This window comes from Pygocentrus nattereri, chromosome 26 (genome assembly GCF_015220715.1).
Source record: "Pygocentrus nattereri isolate fPygNat1 chromosome 26, fPygNat1.pri, whole genome shotgun sequence".
Taxonomy (NCBI): domain Eukaryota; kingdom Metazoa; phylum Chordata; class Actinopteri; order Characiformes; family Serrasalmidae; genus Pygocentrus; species Pygocentrus nattereri.
Window position 1 is genome coordinate 31,676,468 of NC_051236.1, and position 21,478 is coordinate 31,697,945.

Genomic DNA, 21,478 nt, shown 5'->3' on the forward strand with positions numbered 1-21,478 from the left:
GTTCCTCATCAAGCTGTACGTCTTGCTACCCACTGAGCTTAACAGTGTCGCTCACTTTCTCCCTGCGTCAGCGATCCCATTTGCCTCAAAGAATTGTCCCAACACCTCGCAATATTCCTCCCAACTCTGAGTTTGACTGTTGAAAGCAGTTAGGTTTCCTACCATTCCTGTAGCCATTCCCGCGCCGTTAACTGGTGGAGTAGCAGCTCCCGCGTTGTTAGCCTTGATACTGCTAGCTTCTGTAGCTACTCGAGCTGCTTCTGGTTCCTCACGATCCGACATTCGCTGTAAAACTCTCAAGTTGCGGTTGTCCACACTAACCGCGTATTCCGAGTTCACCGATTTCCTCGTCGCCAAATGTAATATCCTTGTTAGTATAAGTACGGACGCGAACACAGGAGTGAAGTAATTATTGACGTTTACTCGAACCTCACATTCATTAATACATGTACAGCATAACTGAGCCCCCGAGCCCCTCCTTGGACACTCCCCAGTCAACTCCCTGAGTGGGTTACTAAAGAGGTAGGGTTCCCCTGGTGGACATATTATGTTCTGCAATCCTATTTACTACAGATATTTTTGTCGAAAGACAAGGCTATGTTTTAAGTCATATTTCAGCTGTTGTTAGTCTAGTGGTATAGCTTCATGACGGCCAGCTGGATATCTGGCTACCGATGTTGGTATGCTAACGTTAGCGCTATAACCAAGGACCTTTATACATTTTGTTCAGAGTTTTTAGCTTGACAAATACATGCCAATTGCATCTGGTCATTAAACATTACATTTTTTAAAATCACTTTTTAGCATATCTGTCTGAAAGTACAGCTCTTCTCCAGATACATTTTAGTAAGCATGATCCGATAGTTTTCTTACAAACATGTCTTTGCAGACGTTATAACCCAGACAAGTGAAGTTCACACTTTCATAAAAAGAATGATTGTCAAATGACTGTTTAAAAATGGTGAAAAAAATTGTATCCATCAATGTTTTATTAACATATACACTAGTATTCCTACATCAATGTGTTACAGAAAGACATTTTTTGGGTTGTTTAGATTGGAAAATCACTGGGGTTCCTGTTTGCTCAGACACGTAAGTGTTGTTGGTCTTGATCTGTATAATATTGTGTGTGTGTTTATATATATATATATATATATATATATATATATATATATATATATATATATATATATATATATATATATATATATAAATAAATTAAAATAAAATATTTTCAATCTTACAATTTTATGAATATCTTTTTCACAGAATGGCAAGTCCTGGTAGGAAAGGTGCAAGGGAAATGCCCAAGAGAACCCGCTGTCCATCAAAAAAACTAAGGTTCTTTGAGCAGAACACTGATGTACAACTTCATGAGCAAGGTGTATTTTTTAGTAATATTTTAGTTTTAGATTCACAGTTAATACATAGTTCACGGTTAATACACAGTTCTAGCACACAAGTGTTATCTTTTAATGAACTTTGAAAAATAGTGGAGTTGTTGATGCTCCTGATGCGAATAAAAGTCCCTCACTGGTTATTATTTATGGCCAAGTGCAAATCAGTGTAGCTGTGGCTACAACAAATACCCAATACATTAGACAATTAAAATATTGGAAGATGATAAAGCCATTCCACAGACACTTGTATAAAGTCACATGCTTTTATTAGACAATGAATAAGACTGAAATCCTGGATGGCACTAGTAGCACCTAGCAATAGTAATAGTAACCTGATCCATTATGTACAACTCCAAATGAGAAAAAAACAGGACAGTGTTTCTTCTTTGAATGGGGCCATTTTAAGGATAGTAATGAAGTAAAAAAAAAAAAAAAAACACTAATGTGACATCAACAGGTAAGTTGTAATCTTGATTACTCTGGACTTGCCTGCCTGCACCCCTGACCTGTCCCCAACAACAAAATCTGCATTCTGATGTGGAGTTGTTCTTAGTACATTTGACATGAGAACCTCAGAATCCCACATTTGCATGCAGAAGACACTACTTAATGTATTGGTTCCATCGCTTTGTAATTTTCCCAGAAATATAGCCAACAATTCTGTAAACAGACATTTTGATTAATATTTAAGATGTATGACATGGTCTGAAAAACTCCCACTAAAACCAACCTGACCACTAACTTGGAATTCATATATTTACCATATTTTATCATATTGGTTTAATGACCTACAAGTTGATGTTTTAGTTTTTGGAATTTGACATCAGCATTTTTTTATGTACTTAAGTTATCTTATTCTATTTTCAGGCCTTTTTGTATTTTTGACATTCGAAGATGGATATACGGCAAAAATGTTCAAGTCCTGTGATTTACTGAAAGTGGATGAGTCTCCTATTGGCAGTTTCAAAGAGCTGACACCTGGAGACAAGGTTCTCGCACGGTGGTCTGACAATAAATTTTATAATGCCACCATCGAGTATGTTGGTGAATTCGAACAAAACCAGGATGAAAAGAAAGGAGCAAGAAAGGACATGAAAAAAAACAATCAAGCTGCTCAGAGATTCTACAGCCTTTCATCACAACCCTCCACAGCCCAACATCCCTACCCAAAGATGCATCTCCAAGCTGCAGGCCAGAGTTTCAACGAGTATCCACCTGCACAAACCCAGTTCAAGCCCCCTTACATACCAACACTGGCATGAACACAGAGTCCATCTCCAATCCCATTTTGGAACAACCAGCCTGTGTATTCACAGCCTGTGGATTCACAGCCTGTGGTACTGCCAGGGACTTCTGACCAGATTCAAAAACAGTCTGAATTCTTGAATTTAGATGAGCATCAGAGACAGGGCATTCCAAGTAATCCAAGTTGCAAGGAATCGTTTCTGGAAGTTTCGTTCTGTCCCTCTGTAAATGATACTCAACCACATCTGCCACCTTTTGTTGAAAGTGCAAATCAGAATATTGGTCTAAACATGAATGATGAGCATTCTAATCCAAGTTCAGCAGATACCGTAATCCTGGAGCGCCATCCATCTCCAGAATGTGGAATCCTCGAAGAGTTCTCACAGACTGGACCAAATGAAGCCAGACCATGGGAACCATGTAGTGCTTGCAGGCAGGAAGTGCAGGCAATGATGGCGGAAAGATGGAGGATGAAAGAGATGCTGTCTAGTATCAGTAAGTGTTTTTGCTGTATTTTACTCTGTTTGTTTTTGAGGAATTTGCTTCCCTGTACTTATTTGTATGCTTATTGGAAGGCAAACAAAGTGGACCAAATCTTGACCACAGTTATACAGCATACTGTAAAAAGTAACACATTTTTGTGGAAAGTAGTATTTTTTCTGACTTATGTGAAGAAAAGTGGTTGTGTACTGATATTTTCTTGATGACACTGATTTGTAAAAACACCAGCACACTTAATTTTAACATCATGAGGCATTGTGTAACAAAACTAGGGTTAATGATATCCACAAATGATACTGGACTGCTTTGAATAGCAATTTGGAAAGGGTTAAACCAGCACATTAAATGTGCATACAGGAAGACACTACTTAATGTATTTGTTACTTTTTTTATTGTAATATTAGTGTTTTCCTGAGTAAATAAATACATACTGCCCAAATAAGCAGCTTTTTAATTCTCATGGGTGCCTTTTACTCAGTTTTGCACATTTCTTATTTTGTTGCTTGCAAGAAGACTGATTGAAAACAATCCCAATGCATCCTTTTTTTTCTAGATATTGAACAGCTGCAAGCAGTCAGGGACTTCTTAGAGCGAGTTGAGGAGCATAAAGGACTTGACAGTGGACTTCCAGTCTCAAAGCCTAGGCCTGGCCAACATGAGTTATATCCAGACAGTGGACTCTTCCTTTCCTCTACCAGACTCACAGCAATTCACCAGGAGGCAAAAAGGGACTGCTTTCGTCTGTTCCATCTTCTGTTTGAGGAGTTCTTCACTCCTGAAGAGTGCATCAATTCTGTTCCATTTGGAAAACATGGGAAAGTCCCAGAGGGGAAGAAGAGATTGAATAAATCCAAAGTGGATGGAATACTAAGTAAGTATTAGAATTTCTTATATAGTATCACATTCCTTACTGAAGAAACACTAAATGTTCAGTAGTGTTCAAAATAAGCAATGAGTTTTAAAACACAAAATTATTATTTTCTATAATTGAAAATGCACTTGAAATACAACATTCTTAATTGCAAATCAAAACATAACAAAATGCATTTATGTTACTCCTTTGCAGAAAGTAAAGAAAAAGTTATATTAGGCTGTTAAATAAATGTGCCAGAAACTCAAAACTCAAACATGTATTAACTGAAAATCTTTTTGAGATTTATATACTCTACTTTGAATTACATAACTAATATTTAGTGGCAAAACCATTGTTTCTGAGTACTGCTGGAGGTGATCATTGGCTATTGACTAATAGTCTTTGCCATGTTGGATATTCTTCTGTCAATTTGAACAGTAGCTCCCCGCTACTTTCCACATCTTTCAGGCCTTGGTTGCCACTTCAAGATCATGGCTGAGCAGCTTATAATTTCCTGCACTTCATCTTCAATTAACTTTTTAATCAAAAGTATGGTCTTCATCAGAACAATGTCTAGAACAATTCATTTTGCCCAGTATTTCATAAGGAAATGCACAACCAACATCTGCAACATTTGCCTTCTTCTACCAAAAACAGGTAGTTATCAAGTTAATGATATTGGACTGATGTTTATTTTTTACTACTGTTGTGCGCAGTGTGTGGCACATTCTGATCAGTATAGCCAGTATATAGCAGTGCTATGGGTATATGTGCTGTGCTCTTGGTGGTGTTTTATAAAGTCAACGATTGTAAATACTTTCTTTTATTTTCATCTGCAGCGTATGTAATGAGCTGTGGTAAACTGCAGGGATGGGAAGCAGCCGATAAAGGCAAACTGAAGAAGGCGGCTGTCGACAAATGTCGTATGAGGGCAACATCAAAAACTTTATAAAGGGAAGGAAGAAAATGACTCAAGGTACTGAGGTTTTGTTTGTTTTTTTTTGTTTTGGACACAGAAGGGCCTTTGCCTTGTGTATGTGCCTTCCCAATTCAACATTTCTTTAATTAAGAGAAGCTGGAAAAAGATCTACAGTTTGTCTCTAATCCTGTTTTGCACAAAGTTTTGGCAAATGAAATCTATTAAACTATTCAATTTTTTTAATTTTTCAAATTTTAGACTAATTATTAGACTTTTATTAGGCATGTTTTGTTAGACGTATTAGAAGTAATGCTTGAAATGAGCATAGCTATCTTTCAGTGGAAGGGGAAAAAAGGATACAAGTTAAAATAAGATATTACATACAGTATATTGACCAGATTTGATATGACTTCACTTGCCAATACATATCTGCAGTGTGAGTTCTTGTGTTTTACGCTTTGTTATTGTTATTATGTAGCAAGTTTTAAATTAATAAGGCTCAACGGTCAGTGTTTTGCAGGGAATATTGTCTTACTTCTGTTGTCTGTACGGTTTTGTTTGTTTGTTTGTTTGTTTTTTTGTTTTTTCCCAAAGCATCTAAGTCAGTTGTACATAAATTGTACTTCAGTTTGACATTGCACCAACACTTCAGGTATTACTTCTGCAATCTTACCACTGTCTTTTTTTTTTCTTTTTGTACACTATGCACCATGTCTGTTCAAGAAAAAAGTTGAAAACATGCAAGAATAAAAGGTAGAATGATTATAGTTGTGTCATAATTGAACTGAATTTGTTTATTTGGGGTAACAATTTAACTGAGTAATTTCCTATCCATTCCATAGTAAAAATGAAGCCTTGAAAGAGATTAATTCAAGACAAGAAAGAGATAACATTTGAAATTCTCAGTTGTGACTCCTTTAACCTCAGATATTTCTCATGTCTCAATTTTGTCTCATTCTATTTCTCCTAAGCAATTTTAGGAGAAAAATCTGTGACAAAGTTGATATCTTAGTGAAACATAAATGAGAATCTCAAATAAGTCTCCTGAGACATCAAAGATCAACATTTAAGCAATAAAATTTTCCTCTGGGTGGTGGCCTGGCATAGGGGCTGACAATAACTAAGGTGCCTCGCTGCACCTTCTGCCAGGAACACAGGCCGACCCAGAGGAAGGAACCACTCATCACCATTCCTTTGCCACCAGGCAATGATGCAAAATAGGGGCTGACTTGTGTAAGCTTTCAGGCAAAAATGATCTAATTGTTGTTGACTGTTGTGACTCACTTCTTAACATTTAAGAAATGTTGCTGAAGTTTGACCCAGAAAAACGTATTCATGTGTTTGTTGTAATACACAGTTGATTACTCACACACATTATCTAAGCCACTCATCCTCTTGGGTCACAGGGGTGCAGGAGCCTATCAAATTGAGCAAATCAAATCAAATTTATTTGTATAGCGCTTTTGACAATGGATGTTGTCACAAAGCAGCTTCACAGAATTCCAGAAAAGACAAAGTTTTAACAAGAATGTAAAAAATGTAAAAATGTAAAAGCTTAAAAACTTAAAACGCCCCCGGTGGGCAGGCCAGGGGTGACAGTGGCAAGGAAAAACTCCCTCAGAATTGAGGAAGAAACCTTGGGAAGAACCAGGCTCACCAGGGGGGACCCATCCTCCTCTGGTCAAACTACCTACAAGTGATTATACTACTAATATTAATAGCAGTAGTATTGGTAGTAGGAAAAGCTAGGAGTCTATGAGAACATCAGTGTAGGGTGGGCAGCTAGTCCAAGGCAGGTGGTGGTAGCTGGGGCGTGGGCAGCTGGTCTGAAGTGGGTAGCTGGACGGCTGTCGTCCTTCAGTGTCTGGCCGGACATGTGGGCGATCGTATACTCTGAAAAAAAGCAGGGAGAGGGAATTAGTTTTATTTTGTCTGCTTGTACGTAAAACGGTAGATGTAAACATTTAAAGAGTGTGGCTAATGACTCTGGCAGATCTGACTATGACAGCTTAGCTAAAAGGAGAGAACCAGAAGGACACACAGACATGGCAGCACTCTGAAACAGTTTGGCATCCCTTCGCTCCACCGTCTACAAACCTGAGTGACCGCGTGCGAGCAGCGGGACGACAGCACTCAGTTTACTATAATTCCCTGTGCCCATGAACCCCTTGATCTGCTGTCTTTATCTAATGGGGAACATTACCTACCAAAAGCTAAACGGAACAAATGACTGTGTCTGAGTCCCGAACATTTTCTGGAAGATCATTCCAGAGTTTGGGGGCTTTATAAGAAAAAGCTCTTCCCCCAGCTACAGCCTTATGAATTCTGGGAACTATTAATAAGCCAGCGCTCTGGGATCTGAGTAGTCGTGATGGCTCATAATGGGAAATAAGTTCTTGTAAGTTCTCAGGAGCGAGCCCATGTAGGGCTTTATACGTCAATAAGATAATTTTGTAATCAATATGGAATTTAACAGGCAGCCAATGGAGTGATGATAGCACTGGACTGATATGATCAAATTTTCTAGTTTTAGTGAGGACCCTGGCTGCGGCGTTTTGGACTAGTTGGAGTTTGCTCAAATTCCTGCTTGTACATCCTGACAGTAGTGCGCTACAGTAGTCACAGTAGTCTAGTGACTGCTAGTGTATCCTAGCAGTCATTGATTGGAAGGCAGGAAACACCCTGGACAGGTCACTAGTCCATCACAGGGCAGACACACACGAGTTTTATCTGCATTGTTCCTCTTGAGGTGAGAAGAATTTCACCTGTCCCCTGACCCCCTTCCCTTCTTCCCAACCTTTTGATCTTCACCTATTTCCCTCAATATTTAAACCGTGTCAGACTACATATTTATTAAACTGATGACCAAGCTGTGCTCATGCATGATTCTCCGCATGTACATGAATAAAATCTATAGATCCAGACTTTTCCTGCCAAATTTCTAATAATACCTAAGGATCCCCAATTGGCCTGACTACTTTTCTTTGAGCTGTGGGTGGAACACAGACACAGGGAGAACATGCAAACTCCACAAAGAAAGGACATCAAACCCACGTCCCTATTGCTGTAAGGTGACAGGACTACCCACTGTGCCACCAACAGATGATTACCATAATACACTGCTCAAAAAAATAAGGGGAACACTCAAATAACACATCCAAGATCTGAATGAATGAAATATTCTCATTGAATACTTTGTTCTGTACAAAGTTGAATGTGCTGACAACAAAATCACACAAAAATCATCAATGGAAATCAAATTTATTAACCAATGGAGGCCTGGATTTGGAGTCACACACAAAATTAAAGTGGAAAAACACACTACAGGCTGATCCAACTTTGATGTAATGTCCTTAAAACAAGTCAAAATGAGGCTCAGTATTGTGTGTGGCCTCCACGTGCTTGTATGACCTCCCTACAATGTCTGGACTAAAGCATCCGCCAACTCCTTGACAGTCTGTGGTGCAATGTGGCGTTGGTGGATGGAGCGAGACATGATGTCCCAGATATGCTCAATCGGATTCAGGTCTGGGGAACGGGCGGGCCAGTCCATAGCTTCAATGCATTCATCTTGCAGGAACTGCTGACACACTCCAGCCACATGAGGTCTGGCATTGTCCTGCATTAGGAGGAACCCAGGGCCAACTGCACTAGCATATGATCACAAGGGGTCGGAGGATCTCATCTCGGTACCTAATGGCAGTCAGGCTACCTCTGGCGAGCACATGGAGGGCTGTGCGGCCCTCCAAAGAAATGCCACCTGTTGTTGCCCTCCTACGGCCTCCTCCACGTCTCCTGGTGTACTGGCCTGTCTCCTGGTAGCGCCTCCAGCCTTTGGGCACTACGCTGACAGACACAGCAAACCTTCTTGCCACAGCTCACATTGATGTGCCATCCTGGATGAGCTGCACTACCTGAGCCACTTGTGTGGGTTGTAGAGTTCGTCTCATGCTACCACGAGTGTGAAAGCACCACCAACATTCAAAAGTGACCAAAACATCAGCCAGAAAGCATAGGTACTGAGAAGTGGTCTGTGGTCCCCACCTGCAGAACCACTCCTTTATTGAGTGTGTCTTGCTAATTGCCAATAATTTCCACCTGTTGTCTGTTCCATTTTCACAACAGCATGTGAAATTGATTGTACATACATACTCTACATCTTGTAACAAAACAGAAAGCATATCACCCCTGTTTGAAACTAATTGCATAGACTGCGTGTATCTTTTAGGATAGTTTTTCTTTTTTTTCTTAGATTGTCTATGTTTTAGCACATGATCTTAGATCTGTACATGCTGAGCTTCTGCAAATATCTTCTGCACAGAAAACATAGAGAGGCCTGTTTCTGTTATTATGCCTCTCAACCGTGTAACTTGATTCCATAGGCCCCAAATTCAACATTGGATTTCATATGAAGTGCCTCAGCTCAAGCATTCATATGAGGCTCAGACACTCATTTGACACTCATCAGACACCCTTTTGAGACCATAAGAGTCTCAAACTACAAAAAGAATAATACATACATGTTTATAGTTGTGACAAAATAACAGTTCCTCCCACAGTACTTCCTAGAGCATACAACAACTTTATGAAGTGCGAGAGGGAAAACCTGTCAGTCATCTGTCTGAAATGTTCCTCAAACAATCTAGACAGGAAAATTCTCTCACAGCTCCTCTGCCTTAGCATGTGCAGCAATCCAGACCAATTAAAAAGGAGGAATTTTAACAATTTGTGTATGGATATGGCTTAAGCAAATACATATGGAAACCTCAGAAAAAAACAAAAACAAAACAATGTCCACATTCAGGCTGGTCAACCCATCGGACCTTCCAGAGGACCTGTCCCTGCCTAGCACCTATATCCCTAAACAAAGAGAAAAAGAAAAAACATCTGAGGTCCCAATGTACTTACCCCATAACAAAAATATAATCCTCCAAACAATTAAAACCAAAAAATTATAAATTATAAATTAAAGTCCTACTCAATACTCCAAAAACTAAGTCAAACTATTATGTCTTACTAAGATTATCACCACCCTATAAACGTCTTCTGTCAATACCACAGATTACAATATAATATATATAAGAGAAGAACTAAGAATATATCAGGCTGCAGCTTGTCAGCAGCATCGACTCTCAATGTAGTGTTGATGATGTATTGAGTCCAGAAATTTTATCTCAGTGTCCTTGTTCAGAGTCTTCCAGTCCATTCATATTGCCCATATTTGAGTGTCTGAATCCCTTCAGCACATGGGGGTCCCTGAACAAGCAACCACCCCTTCAGTGGTCTTCCCCAATATCAGTCTAGAAAGAAAGAAAAGAAACCACTAACCAATATCTTTTGCAAAAACAGCAGATGCAAATGAAACATCAAATGCAGATTAATACTTCACAAGTAATTGTGAAATTAACAATAGCATACCTATCACATTATTCCAAGTTATAAATCAACTTTTCCATTTCCCCCCTTTAATCACACTATAATCTGTATATTCTATAATAAGAGACTAATAAATAACAAAATAATCACAGAAATATATGTTAAAACTATAATAAGAGTAGATAATCAAAATTAATATTTCTCCACCAGTTCGCCTCTCATCACCACTTCCTCGTCATCAGTGTCAGTCCTATGCAGTAATGGCATCTGATCTTGATCTCCAGGCATCACAACTCCAACCCATCTCAATATCATAGCCTTCACAAAGGTCAACAATAGCATACAAAAACAGAACATCACATTCAATGATTAAAGAACTGCTACCAAAATCTGAACCAACACTGCTCTCAATTCATGTACCAGGCGATAAGAACCATCGGGCTTCATCACAATCAAAGGCGTATTACTCTGAGGATTCTGCATTATCTTCAAAACATCTGCTTTAAAAAGTCTTTGTGGTTCAATCCCTCAGATTGCCTCTTCTTTCAGTGGATACTGGCTCTTCCAAGGAGATTTGACTCCTGTTCGGAGTTCAACATTCACTGGTTGGGCTGGCTTCACAAGTCCAATATCAGTAATATGCCGAGACAACAAACATTCTGAAACTTGTCACAGCATGTCATAGGGTGTGAGTCCATCTTAGCACTGTAAATTGACTCATGTCATCTGCACAGTTTGTGGCTGTCCCTGTCCTTTAGCAGTGATCATAATCTTCATAAATTGCAGATCCTCACTCCAGATGGCAAGATTCTCTTTTACGAGTAGAAATACAGCTTCCTCTGCTTCTGCCATCATTTCTCCTATATGCTCAGACACCTTCAGACACCAACAAAGTCACATGTGGCACACTCTTCTCAGTATCAAATTCTTTATGCACATAATCATCTCTGTCTATCTTCATAGCTGCTACTTGTGGTACCAAAATTATGCAGCATGAACGAAGTTGAACTTGCTTTGGTAGACAATATTACCGTTTCTCTGAGTTCTTAAATGTTCCCCAATCGAAAAACCCTGGCATGCAGTGTAATGGATACTCCGGAAACTTTGCATCAGGCATGCTTGCTACAATAAACGTCTCCCACGATTTAGCTGGCTCTAAAAAATCAGCACTAAGATTTCCAAACCAAAATACTGAAGAAGATTCAGTCTCCGTTGTCATCAGTAATTGATGAACAATATCATTTGGCACTTCCACTAGACAGCCGTCCGGTGTCCACTTTATTGTACAGTCCAATCTACACAAAGCATCTCTTCCCAAAAGTGCCACAGGTGTATGTTCTGATACCAATATAGGTATTGTAGTCTTCATATTTTTATAGCATAGCTCAATTGGTTCCGTAAGAGGAATTAGCTGTTTGACTCCCTCAAACCCAATTGTCCGAATCCATTGACCAGACATGGAGAGATGTATAGTATCTTCAGGTCGAATATAGATAAAAGCAGCTCCACTATCCGCAATCACTTTCAATGGTCGATTATTTACTTTCACCTCTAGGCATTCTGAGTGTACAGAACGACTGTTTCATGATTGTACTGGTTTCTTCAGCCAAGTTAATGATTTATTTCTCTTCGTCATATAATCATCCCAATGTTTTCAGCTTAAGAGCTCACTGCATAGCGTTTCTCTCCTTTGTAAAGCGTGTGGGCACTGCTGGAGTGCTGGAATCACCTTTCCAGGCTTTCCTTTCTGAGTGTATAGAACGACTGTTTCATGATGATACTGGTTTCTTCAGCCAAGTTAATGATTTAGCTCTGTAAGTCATAAAATGTGTTTTTATTTCAGTTTCATGACATAGCAAGTGCGTTTCAAGTTAGAAATGTCTATTTATAATTATCCCAATATTTTCACGTTAAGAGGTCAATGCATAGCGTTTCTCGCCTTTGTAAAGCGTTTCGGCGCTTCTGGCGTGCTGGATACGCCTCTTCAGGCTTTCTGAGCGTATAGTATGGCAAACCATTTTAGCTTTTAATCCTTTATTTCTTGATATCAGGAATTCAGTTTGAACATGTGAAAATTCTATTTTCACTAGTATAAATTCAATTCTTACATGTAGAAATCCAATTTTTGATATCAAGAGTAAAACTTACTGTGAAAATATAATTATAACTAGTAGAAATGTAATTATTACTAGTAAAAATCTAATTGTTACTAGTAAAAATTTATATTTCACATGTAAATTTAAATTTTTACTAGTAACAATAAAATTCTTACTAGTAAAATTTTAATTCTTACTAGTGATAATTCATGAGTTTCCCCATTCATTTTAATGAGGGAAACATTTTTACTAGTCAGAAATAAATTTCTACATGTAAAAATCAAAGTTTCACATGTAGAAATTAAATTCTGTCTAGCAAAAATTAAATTAGTACATGTTAAAATTTTATTTTTACTAGTAAAAATGGAATTTTAACATGTAAGAATTCAATTTATACTAGTACAGTTATATTTTCTACAAGTAAAAATACATTTTTTACATGTGAAATTACAATTTTTACAAATTCATAGTAGGTATTTTTACTAGTGAAAATTAAATTTCTGATATCAAAAATCAAATTCTTGATGTCCAAAATAAAATTTTTACTAGTAAAAATTTAATTTTGGATATCAAGAATTAGATTTTTGATGTCGGGAATTTCATTTTTACTAGTAAAAATGTAATTTTGGATATCCATATTTAAATTTTTACTAGATAAAATTTAATTCCCGATATCAAAAATCTAATTCTTGATATCCAGAATTTAATTTTTACTAGTAAAAATTTTAATATGGATATCCAAATTTTCAGTAGTAAAAATTAAATTCTGGATATCAAGAATTCGATTTTTACTAGTAAAAATATATTCAAATGAGTCAGTAATGTGTTTGTTTAAATCTATCCAATAGTGCCCATTGTCACTGCTAGTGGGAGTCTCTCCACAGACCCAAGGTTGCCAAGTCTGCAGCCTGCTTAAAATTTTAAGGTTTTCATAATAAAATGAGAATGGATGAGAGTAAACAGAATTATGTATCTTTATGTGTGCTTTTAATGTTTAGATATTCCCATACATGGTAGCTTATATTTTCGAGTCTTGGTTCTTGAAGAGCGTTTTGAATTTGCCATCTGTAACATTCCTTATGAAGTTGTCTGGCAACCATGCTCCCGCTACACGGACAATCAGGTCCACCACTTCCACTGACTATAATAGTTATCAAGTTTGCATCATGTCAGGTGGAGATCAGATTCATTCCAACACAGAAGAACCATCTCCTGATTTTGCGAGAGTGTATAGGGCTGTTGCGGCAGCTAGAAGACAGCTTTTCACGGGCAGCCCATCCACAAGCACAGGATCAACTCTGTTGCCGTCCATACGGAGCTCATTCTGTCGACGGATCCGCAGTTCCATGACTCCAGGTGTGTTAGCTAACGTTAGCTAGAACCACTGTAGGTTAGGTAGGTTATTTTGGTTAATTAACATGAATCCAGGTATGTTAGCAAGTTTAGACGAATCCAGATGTGTTTGCTAGGCACCATGACTCCAGGTATGATTGCTAATTAGCTAACTAGGTTAGATAGCTAAAGTTACCATGTTTGCCCTGCAGGTCATATTAGCTGGACTTGCTGGGTCTGAATGAGACCCTAAATACAGAGTATTAGCTACCATGTCTAACGTACGTAGCTAGACAAATGCGCACAGCTTGGTCTTGGTTAGGACCAAACCACCATACCCAATTGACTGGATTCAGAGCAACTTGACAAATCAGGCTTAGGTATGATATTATGTACTTTTTTGTTTGATTGTTTTTAGTTAACCGTGATTTATTGGTTTAGAGGTACTTTGAAACTCCATTATGACTGACTTCATTCATTCAGTCTGCTTTCCTTTACTGGCAGGTTTACTGCTTTGTATAGTTTTAAAGACCTGCTAGAATACATCTAGTTCATGAATGGTGTAATAATTTTATGAAAAAGTTTAATTAAGTGTTAAAGCAGAAGATCCCAAAGTAATTGAATGACTGGCATCTTAAATCCGAGAAACTGACAGTGCTGTACAAATGTATGCTCTTTCTCTCTATTGTGTTCTATTTATTTAATTACAAAATTAGAAACAGGATGAAAGTACATGTAGAACATAATCCTAAAACCTGAGTGTTAATTCTGCATCCTGTTGATATAATTACTGAAAAGTAGAGGCTGTAATTACATTAATTCAGTCTGTTGTCTTACTCATATTAATGTTGTTTGTCTTTACAAAACTGCTGTTTGCAGGAAGAGGAAACAATGTCTTGGGTGATGAGAAGAAGACCATTGATTTGTCATGGTCCCTGACTGAACTGAACACATTAATTTGCCAAAGTTTTGCGAGTGTAAGCCTTAATGTGACTGGCTTTCGTCTTGCCAGAGCCACAAAGACAAAGAAACTACTGGTTATCCAAGCAAACTCTGTTCAAACTTGAAGCGTCAAATTGGCAGAAGCAGAATTTACATACTACCCAATTCACACTTATCTCTTTATAGACAGGTGCGTCATGATTGCATTACTTTTTTAAATTAAACAGAACTTTTCTTAAGGAAGAAAATTATTCAGTAACTTTGTATTCACATCTGTGCCTGTGTTCTATTTTGTTTTGCTTTAGGCTTATTTATCTTCAAAATATACCATAATAGTTTGTTATTGCTTAGGTCCAGTGCTGGATAAAGTGCAATGAAAATCTGTATAGGTAAAACCTGCTAATTGAAGTTGTTTGTATTATTTGAGGTCATTAACTTATCATTTAGTTAATGATCTGATCTCTGTGAATATTTAGGAAAATAAACTGAAAAGTAATTTGATTACAAGAATATTGAAAATGTTTATGCAGGCTACAGCATCCCTGAGTCAGAGCAGTGAAGGAAGATCCAGTGCTATTTCCGCAGCTGAGACGAGAAACAGTCCAGTACTTCCACAGCTGTGCCAGGTAGAAGCTAATACGGGTTGTTGAGGTTCAGAACATTTCACAGTTTGCTGATTTTCCTGCTCTAACACACGTTTCAGCTCATGTGCTTTTTGTAATTAGCAAATAAGATAAGGGTAGTTCTTAGTCAACTGAGAAAAGTAGTATTATGCTATCTAGTTGCTTAATTATTTTGAAATTTAGATTTTTTATAATACTGTTTTTGGGTAAATAATCATTCATTATGAACAGAGGACTGCAATAATTCTTACAGGTCTCCTCCAGTGTACATTCTGAAATGTCCACAAGCGCCTCAGCGTCAGAAAGTAATGTTGTAGACCTGACAGGCCAGGTGGTATGCCATTTACATCTAACATTATTTTGTGAACGCAGTTTAGGAATTTTTGAAATACTGTAATTTTAGCAATGCTGTCTCTGTTGTAGGATGAAAATAATGGCCACATATATGTAAATGCTGGCACTCCTGAGGTGAGAATTATATAATATTCATTTTGTAAATCTGTGAATATTGCTTGAAATGTTTCATTTTGGTAGATTACCTGTCTAAGCTACATATTTTCTTTTTACCAACATCTTAAATAACTTGGAACGATGTCTTTAAAATTGATGCGTAATTCTCTGAATCAGGTGTTCTACCGAACTGATCAGCCAGTTCAAGATGAGATAACTACCCAGAACAGGTATATCTAATTTTAAGATTGCAATATTATTTTTCTTTACTAAAGACCTGTTGTTAGAGTTACTGTTAGACATGTTGGTGGTGGTGGTGGTGGTGGTAGTAGTAGTAGTAGAAGTAGTAGTAGTATCCCAGCAGAACTGACCAGGCCTCTCTTTCTGAAAGTACTCTGGAAGACACACTAGTGCACTGTCCCCTGACAAGTTCTCCTGTGAGTAACAGACATGAGTACTTACACATTTAGACACACTTATATATTTACACACAGTCAAAATTACTTTATTAGTTAATATGCAGCAGGTCTGCCTTGGGTTTATAATGCAGACCCCTAATTACATTTTTTTTAAAGCAGATAAGGGGGAGGTTGGCAGCAACAGGAGGAGTGTCTCATAGCCATTTCACAACAATCAGGTTCTCAAACATTTATTAATCTGCTACCATTTTGCGCATTTTCTTTTCCAGAGAAAACCTATCTCTGTCCTTCATAAACTGTCACTAAAGTTAGTGGACTTTTATTTATATTACATTGAATTACATGGTTTTGGTGTTTGTGTGAAACATTTCACAAGACACCTGTAACTTCATTTTACTTATGTTTCTTTAGAGAGCTCACTGTTTCTTAAAAGTATAAACCATGGTGGTTATTGACAGTGTTGTGAGAAGATTTATGTCTCAAGCTGATGCTGTGGCCTGTGTCTAACTGAACCACAGTTTAAATGTTTCAGCAAAACTGTAAATGGACCATGATGTATTTTTGGCACAACATGTTTGTTTTAATGGATATGGATTCATGTATAGCAACATAGTGATTTTATTTATTTATTTTTTGCTTTGTTTCTTTTATGTACCTATAGTGACATATTACTTGACAGTGAACCAGATGAGGACCCCCAGATGTTGTCCTCTCCAAAACACCCCTATAGTCCCTGTGATGTGAGTGAAACATTTGCCTGTATACTCAATGTATGATTGTATGTTAGAATCAGAGCAGAAAAACTGAAAGTAACATTGTAATGAACCTATATGTTTACTATTGTCATGGCTATTTCTTTCTTGTTTAAAGGAGATGGAAAACCTTGCTGATATCATTAGAGACTTCAAGAGGGAGAACATTAGTGAGCATTCTACGTTGATGGTTGTGGCAAGAAGGAGGCGAATTCTACACAGCGCCATAACAGCTCTAAACAAGGGCTATTTTGACTGGCACAAATGTCCACAGATTGAATTTGTAGGCGAGATGGCTGATGATTACAGTGGGCCTACAAGAGAATTCTTCAGGTTTGTTACATTTTCTATTTATAATACTTACTTCTGTATGTTTTATTATTATTATTATTATTATTATTATTATTATTATTATTATTATCCATCCATCCATCCATCCATCCATCCATCCATCCATCATCTTCCGCTTTTCCAGGGTTCGGGTCGCGGGGGCAGCATCCTGAGCAATGAGGCCCAGACCTCCCTTTCCACTAGCTCCCTGGGAGGGATTCCGAGGTGCTCCCAGGCCAGCTGGGCGATATAGTCACTCCAGCGTGTCCTGGGTCTTCCCCGGGGTCTCCTCCCCAGTGGATTTGCCTGTGACGCCTCCCAAGGGAGGCGTCCAGGAGGCATCCTAACAAGATGCCCGAACCACCTCAACTGGCTCCTCTTGACGTGGAGAAGCAGCGGCTCTACTTTGAGTCCCTCCCGGATGACCGAACTTCTCACCCTATCTCTAAGGGAGAGTCCAGCCACCCTGCGGAGGAAACTCATTTTGGCCGCTTGTATTCGCGATCTCGTTCTTTCAGTCATTACCCAAAGCTCATGACCATAGGTGAGGGTGGGAACGTAGATCGACCAGTAAATCGAGAGCCTTGCCTTATGGCTCAGCTCTTTCTTTACCACAACAGACTGGTAAAGAGCCCGCATCACTGCTGACCCAGCACCAATCCGCCTGTCAATCTCCCGCTCCCTTGTACCATCACTCGTAAATAAGACCCGAGATACTTAAACTCCTCCACTTGAGGCAAGAGGTCATCCCCGTCCCAGAGAGGGCTCTCCACCCTTTCCCGCGTGAGAACCATGGCCTCGGATTTGGAGGTACTGATCCTCATCCTGGCCGCTTCACACTCAGCTGCAAACCGATCCAGTGAAAGCGGAAATTCACGGCCTGATGTCCCCAATAGGACCACATCACCACATCATCTGCAAACAGCAGCAATGTGACCCTGAAGTCACCAAACCGGACACCCTCCATCCCCTGACTGCGCCTAGAAATTCTATCCATAAAAATGATGAATAGAATCGGTGACAAAGGGCAGCCCTGACGGAGTCCAACTCTCACTGGGAACAAGTCTGACTTACTGCCGGCCATGCGAACCAAACTCCTGCTTTGTTTGTACAGGGCCTGAATGGCTCGTAGCAAAGAGCCATGTACCCCGTACTCCCGAAGCACCTCCCACAGAATACCTCGGGGAACACAGTCGAATGCCTTCTCCAGATCCACAAAGCACATGTGGACTGGTTGGGCAAACTCCCATGAACCCTCCAGAATCCTGGAGAGGGTAAAGAGTTGGTCCAGAGTCCCACAACCAGGGAGGAACCCGCACTGCTCCTCCTGAATCTGAGGTTCGACTATAAGCCAGACTCTCTTCTCCAGTACCCCTGCATAGACCTTACCAGGGAGGCTGAGGAGTGTGATTCCCCTGTAGTTGGAACACACCCTCCGGTCCCCCTTTTTAAAAAGAGGCACCACCACCCCAGTCTGCCACCCCCAATGTTGAAAAGGCGTGTCAGCCAAGACAGCCCCACAACATCCAGTGCCTTGAAGAACTCAGGACGGATCTCATCCACCCCTGGAGCCCTGCCGCCAAGGAGCTTTTTAACTACCTTAGCGACTTCGGCCTCAGTAATGGACAAGCCTATTCCCGTGTCCCCAGACTCTGCCTCCTCACTGGAGAACGTGTTGGTGGGATTGAGAAGGTCCTCAAAGTATTCCTTCCACCGCCCAATGACGTCTTCAGTCGAAGTCAGCAGCACACCATCTCCACTATATACAGTGCTAGTGGCACACTGCTTTCCCCTTCTGAGTCGCCTGACGGTTTGCCAGAATCTTTTCGGAGCCGACTTAAAGTCACTTTCTAAGGCCTCACCGAACTCTTCCCACACCCGGGTTTTTGCCTTGGTAACGACTGAAACCGCAGATCGCTTGGCCTGTCGATACCTGCCAGCTGCCTCTGGTGTCCTACAGGCCAACCATGCCCAGTAGGACTCCTTCTTCCGCTTGACGGGATCTCTCACCTGAGGTGTCCACCACCGGGTTCGAGCAGGCACAAACTACCTTGCAACCACAGCTACAGTCAGCCGCTTCAACAATGGAGGAGCAGAACATGGCCCATTCTGAGTCAATGTCCCTCACCTCCCCCGATATCTGGTCAAAGTTCTGACGGAGGTGTGAGTTGAATATCAATCTGACTGGTTCTTCTGCCAGACCTTCCCAGCAAACCCTCACTATACGTTTGGGTTTGCCTGGTCTGACCGGCATCTTCCCCCACCACCTGATCCAACTCACCACCAGGTGGTGATCAGTTGACATTAGAGATGATTTCATTTGCAGTCAAAGTGGCAATATGTGCAAGCAATTCATTTTCATGGAGATTGGAGATCAAAATTTTATTGAAAGGTGCAGAATAAATAGGCTTATCTGGGACTCCCCTAACAACCACCAAAACTATCCCCATCAATATAAAGATTAAAGCTTTCATCTTGGAGAGAGTGGATAAAATTAAGCTCCACTCTTGCTTTAGATCTGAAAAAATCCACAGTTTTTTTCTGTCCTTCCTTCCATTGTGAGAAGTTAACTCAGTCATGTGGGTCAGAAAGATCAATCAATCAAAATAGAGATCTGACTTTTATACAGAAAGTTGTTTTTTTTTTCTCTTTCATAAAGCCCAGCTTTGTGGAGGATCATGATCGTATGACTTTACTAAATATTATGGGCAATGCATCAAAGACTCTCTGGACTAATAAAATAAACTTTTTTCTGTTGCTCTTTACCTTTGTTGTAAAGCTCCTCATTTTTGAGTGGATGCCACAAGATGACCCAAGATGACCCAATTGCATGTTTCCTTTTGAGTTAATTTTATACAGTGTTAACAGTTTTTCTTTCGTCTCTTTGGTAGGCTTTTAATGAAAGACGTGCAGTCCACTTTGGGCATTTTCGAGGGACATCCAGACAACCTTTTTTTTTCTTATGATCAGGCAGCCCTAGATAAGGGAAAGTATTATACTGGAGGGAAGCTGATTGCCTGGTCTCTGTTGCATGGGGGACCAGGCATTAAGGCATTACATCCCAGCCTTTATCAGTTAATGTGTGGTCAGGCTCCAGATCTTGAAGAATTTGATATTTCCATCTTGCCAGACAAGTGTGTGCAGGACAAGCTTCAGCAGGTATTCTGACACTATGCCATTTTTTTGCATTGTTGGTTTAAAAGTTAGAGCTCATTTAAATTCTACAGAAATTAACTTTGAGGGGAAAATAAGAACAGTGTATTACTTCTCTTCTACTTTAATATTTTGTTGAACAACCTAAAACACTGTACTATGTGTATGTATGTGTTTAATGTAGCCTAAATTTCTGTCTTGGTTTTTGTGCCTTGTCTTCTGCTGTATTCTTAGATTAAAGAATGTAAAACTGAGGAGGCATGGAACAATCTTCAGAACAGTTTGGGTGACTGGATTGCAGATTGTGGTGTGCCAGGGGTATATGAAGCCAAAGTCCATGAAGTTCCTCAGATACTTTCCCAAGTTGTGAAGCATTTCATCTTTCACAGGTATTGTTCTCAGTGCTTTCAGGACATAGTGTTTTATGTTCTCCAGGTATTGCACAGCAATCTGTGATAAAATAGCAGATAGGATTTGTTGACTATTGCTTATTGCTAATAACGGCCTTTTATGATTGACTAGTTTATGCCATCCTTATAGCCAATTATCACCGTAGACTTTTCATTCATTTAGTGCAAATGTTTATTCATTTTTATTTCAGAACTGCAAACATGATTGAGCAGTTTAAACAAGGGATGAACTCTTGTGGCAAACTTTGGGAAACTTTGGAGAGGTACTGGAATGCATTTCAGTGCCTGTTTACACACACAGAGGGACCACTGACAAGAGCTGCCTTTCGCTGTCTTTTCAATGTCGTTTGGAGTGACGAAGGGACAAACAACAAGGAAGCTGAAGAGGACACTATGTTTACATGGGAATGTCTTCTCAACAGTGTGCAAGGTAAAATCCACTATGCTGTCATTGTGAAGTTGATAATGCTCTTGTGTACGTTTTACTTTGCAGCATGTGTCTTATTATGGAACAGTATTTAAGCACAGAGCACAAAATGTTGACAATATCAAAGCTGTACCACAGTAAAGTCCTGGTTTTGTTTGTATGTCTGTTTTAACAGAAAAAGAAACTCCTTTCACCTTTGAGGACCTACTAGTGTTTGTTACAGGAGCAGATGCAGTACCACCTCTTGGAT

The 21,478-nt window shown here is 39.4% G+C and overlaps 1 protein-coding gene across 1 annotated transcript; it reads left to right on the forward strand.

The window, feature by feature from the left end:
• Positions 1–2,935: 2,935 nt before the first annotated feature.
• LOC119262497 lies at positions 2,936–4,951 on the forward strand. The gene is made up of 3 exons (XM_037534769.1): positions 2,936–3,140; positions 3,700–4,017; positions 4,839–4,951. Exons 1-3 carry the CDS (start codon positions 2,936–2,938, stop codon positions 4,949–4,951), a joined length of 636 nt encoding a protein of 211 aa, XP_037390666.1.
• The last annotated feature ends 16,527 nt before the right edge of the window (positions 4,952–21,478 follow it).

What these genes read in the sequence shown, in the direction of transcription:
- LOC119262497 (XM_037534769.1), top strand. Translation starts at nt 2,936, where the DNA reads ATGAATGATGAGCATTCTAATCCAAGTTCAGCAGATACCGTAATCCTG. An exon ending in AGAGATGCTGTCTAGTATCA is followed by an intron (nt 3,141 to 3,699) that starts GTAAGTGTTTTT and finishes TTTTTTTTCTAG; the next exon opens with ATATTGAACAGCTGCAAGCA. An exon ending in CAAAGTGGATGGAATACTAA is followed by an intron (nt 4,018 to 4,838) that starts GTAAGTATTAGA and finishes TTTCATCTGCAG; the next exon opens with CGTATGTAATGAGCTGTGGT.